Genomic DNA, 4,059 nt, shown 5'->3' with positions numbered 1-4,059 from the left:
TGGTAGACCACCATTCAGCGTGCTAGGTGTATTATAAACTCTTTCTGGCCAAACCACATGAGCACGAGAAAAACACAAGGGATTGGAGCCAGACAACTGAAGGGTAATAGAAAGAGAGGGTCTTTGATCATCAACAGACTGTCCCAATTTGCATCGACCAGAAGGAAGACTAATCTTTACCCACAACACACACAACTATTATGCAATCTAAAGACATACCCACCTACAAAGAAGCTTTACTTGCCAAAATAATAATATATGTAGCTGGCGAGTCTTGTATTTCATTGTGAAATCTGAAATCAACCATCCCAAAATACCACACACACACCGGGAATGTGAGAATAACACAAGTGCTTTATCAACCATGTTAGCTCCTCAGGAAACGCACTCATGGGATGAAGACAACTATAAACCCAACCCACAGACACTAACCAAGAAAGAAAAATCATACACATGCAGCAAGAGCTTTAGTTTGTCATCGCTACTAAAGAACCATAATCAAACACACACAGGAGAAGCAATGTGCAATTGCAATGAATGTATGAAGAACTTTAGTCAGTTAACACTCCTAAAAGATAATCAGCGAACACACACAGGGGAAACATCATACCATTGCAATGAATGTGTGAAGAACTTCAGTCAGTTATCACAACTCCAAAGACATCAGCAAACACACACTGGGGGAAAACCGTACCATTGCACTGAATGTGTGAAGAAATTCAGTCAGTTATTAGACCTCCAAGTACATAAACAAACACACACAGGGGAAAAACCATTCAAGTGCAGTGAATGTGGAAGTAGTTTTAGTGATTCCTCAAAACTCAAGATTCATCAGCGAACACACACAGGGGAAAAGCCATTCCAGTGCAGTGAATGTGGAAGTAGTTTTAGTCATTCCTCAGATCTCAGGAGACATCAGCGAACACACACAGGGGAAAAGCCATTCCAGTGCAGTGAATGTGTAAAGAGCTTCAGTCTGTTATCACATCTCCAATCACATCAGCGAACACACACAAGGGAAAAGCCATTCCAGTGCAGTGAATGTGGAAGTAGTTTTAGTCATTCCTCAGCTCTCAGGAGACATCAGCGAACACACACAGGGGAAAAGCCATTCCAGTGCAGTGAATGTGTAAAGAGCTTCAGTCTGTTATCACATCTCCAATCACATCAGCGAACACATACTGGGGAAAAACCATACCATTGCAATGAATGTGGAAGTAGTTTTAGTCATTCCTCAACACTCAGGAGTCATAAGCGAACACACACAGGGGAAAAGCCATTCCAGTGCAGTGAATGTGTAAAGCGCTTCAGTCGGTTATCACATCTCCAATCACATCAGCGAACACATACTGGGGAAAAACCATACCGTTGCAATGAATGTGAAAGTAGTTTTAGTCATTCCTCAGCTCTCAGGAGTCATAAGCGAACACACACAGGGGAAAAGCCATTCCAGTGCAGTGAATGTGTAAAGAGCTTCAGTCGGTTATCACATCTCCAATCACATCAGCGAACACATATTGGAGAAAGACCATACCATTGCAATGAATGTGAAAGTAGTTTTAGTCATTCCTCAGCTCTCAGGAGACATCAGCGAACACACACAGGGGAAAAGCCATTCCAGTGCAGTGAATGTGTAAAGAGCTTTAGTGGGTCATCAGAGCTACAAAAACATAATTGAGCACACACTGAGATAAAACCATTCCAGTGCTGTGAATGTGTAAAGATCTTCAGTCTGTTATCACATCTCCAATCACATCAGCGAACACACACTGGGCAAAAACCATACCATTGCAATGAATGTGGAAGTAGTTTTAGTCATTCCTCAACTCTCAGGAGACATCAGCGAACACACACAGGAGAAAAACCATCCCAGTGCAATGAATGTGTAAAAAGCTTTAGTAGGTCATCAGACCTACAAAAACATAATCGAACACACACTGGGGAAAAACCATACCAGTGTATTGAATGTATGAAAAGCTTTAGTCAGTTTTCAACTCTCCAATCACATCAGCGAACACATACTGGGGGAAAACCATACCATTGCAATGAATGTGGAAGTAGTTTTAGTCATTCCTCAACTCTCAGGAGTCATCAGCGAACACACACAGGGGGAAAAACTATTCCAGTGCAGTGAATGTATGAAGAAATTCAGTCAGTTATCAACCCTATGGAACCACCAGCGAACACACACGGGAAAAACCATACCATTGCACTGAATGTATGAAGAGCTTCAGTGGGTTGGCAACCCTCCGGAGCCACCAGAGAACACACACGGGGGAAAAACCCTCACCACCCAGCCAGTGAGGAACAGCAACAAGACTGCTCTTACGCACACCCATCCTTATACATAACACACTACAGGGGTTTGCTCCAGGGTCAAACTTACTTTACTTTCACGTTAACAGCAAAAAGTTCTGGAGAATCTATATTTATATCTATATTTAGGAACAAGGGGTTTATACATCCATTAGTGGCATAATACATTTGAAACCCAGTACTTTATAGATCTGTATTAATGATACATAACAAAACACCCGAAAACAACACCCATGTATGGACATCCGAGAGCCTTTAAAAACCTCACTACAGAGGTGTGTACCAGGATTTACTTTAACATTAACATGAACTTAATTATGATACAGCAAGAACAATCATGATGCTATGAAATGTACACAATGATGACTAGATGTTACATGTTAATAAGAAATGTATGTTTGTAGACGTAATAAAAAAACAAATTTATTTGAATTCATGGTATTTGACTGCTGAGGGTATATAAGGCGATCTTAGATGTGATTTATTCCCTAAACTTTAAAGATAATTTGTGATGTCAGCAAGAAGCCTTGTTTATTTGGTAATAGAGGGGTCAAATCTCGATAGCATGACTGCTTTCAGCTGGGAGTCTGTCGCAGGTGGTATCAGAGGGGACTATTCTCACCAGTGTGCCTTCTCTCAGAGTGAGAGGCGGTTCTTTGCTTGAGATGGTACTACCTCTCCTTCTGTGTTAATGAAGAGAGAAGTGCTACCAGTAATACTGAGTTCTGGCATTCACGGCTGTTTTGGGAATTTAATTCAGTCTTTTTTACCCATTCAATACGTGATTTATTTAGGAAAGCTAAAATATGTCTGTATCTTGGCAGTCCTCTTGTTAATAAACCATAAAAATACCACAGGGATTTAAACATGAATTTGGCAAATACAATTTTTTTTTTAAGGTTCTTATATAGCACTGCTTCATCTAATAATGTCTGATGGGTTTTCTTCGAGCCCTTTGAGAAGTTTTCCATCGACAGACTCAATGGGATTTCCGATGAAAGGCTGACAATCTGTCCAACTCTAAACAAGGATGGTGGGTGGGCCTTTGGTTTGGCTGGTGTAACGCTTTGTTGAATTTTTGATAGAGTGCCCTAAATCCAACCCGGATTTCTTTAGTGATTTTTCTATTTTGAGTTATATTTGAAGACTGTCCTGCTCATTTATAGTTTGACAGGGGTCCACGGTCTGCCAGAGGAACAGGCGTAACAACCTCCACTACCCCGTTAGACTACCGTCCACCATATTTAGCGATCTCCACCAACCTGGCTATCCCTATGTCTTCAAGGAGCAACAGGAGCTCCTCTAAAAGCATCTAAAGTTTGCTGACTGGCTGCCATTTTTCACACGGTTGCACAACAGACTTTTTGGTTTTACTCCTTAAGTGAGAGTTTGCTTTTTGTAAAACCAATAAATCATGTACTTGATAACCTGAGAGCTTTCTACAAGGGAGTCTAGGTCATTTTTCATAGATTTTTTCTGTTTGAGACAACCAGTCTTTTGTTATTGTGTTCCTGAAGAGAACCAAGTAGGTCAGAATGCCTACCATAAGTAGGGCAGACGGTCTGATGTACTTACACCAACTGCCCCAGGTATGTCGGTCATTGTTGTGAGGGTTCCTGAGGTTCTCACCTCTGTTCAAACAGAGGGGAACATTCATAGCTTCTTCTCACCAACCTCCAAAATTCTCCAATTTATTTTTATAATCCTTTTAATACAATTTGCTAATACATGAGAACCACGGCC

At 41.0% G+C, this 4,059-nt stretch overlaps 1 protein-coding gene across 2 annotated transcripts; it reads left to right on the top strand.

Moving 5' to 3' along the window:
• The first annotated feature begins 235 nt into the window (after positions 1-235).
• On the top strand, positions 236-2,188 carry LOC144827311 (uncharacterized). Of its 2 annotated transcripts, none has more exons than XM_078685740.1 (2): positions 236-1,482; positions 1,816-2,188. In XM_078685740.1, exons 1-2 carry the CDS (start codon positions 365-367, stop codon positions 2,132-2,134), a joined length of 1,437 nt encoding a protein of 478 aa, XP_078541866.1. In that variant the 5' UTR covers positions 236-364; the 3' UTR covers positions 2,135-2,188. The 2 variants fall into 2 exon arrangements, with proteins under 2 accessions (XP_078541866.1, XP_078541824.1); XM_078685698.1 differs by having other exon boundaries at positions 236-1,586; positions 1,755-2,188.
• The last annotated feature ends 1,871 nt before the right edge of the window (positions 2,189-4,059 follow it).

Source organism: Lissotriton helveticus, chromosome 1_1 (genome assembly GCF_964261635.1).
Source record: "Lissotriton helveticus chromosome 1_1, aLisHel1.1, whole genome shotgun sequence".
Taxonomy (NCBI): Eukaryota; Metazoa; Chordata; class Amphibia; order Caudata; family Salamandridae; genus Lissotriton; species Lissotriton helveticus.
The sequence above is the reverse complement of the archived record's forward strand: the minus strand, read 5'-3'. Positions and strand labels throughout refer to the sequence as shown.

What these genes read in the sequence shown, in the direction of transcription:
- LOC144827311 (XM_078685698.1), top strand. Translation starts at nt 365, where the DNA reads ATGTTAGCTCCTCAGGAAACGCACTCATGGGATGAAGACAACTATAAA. An exon ending in TTCCTCAGCTCTCAGGAGAC is followed by an intron (nt 1,587 to 1,754) that starts ATCAGCGAACAC and finishes ATCTCCAATCAC; the next exon opens with ATCAGCGAACACACACTGGG.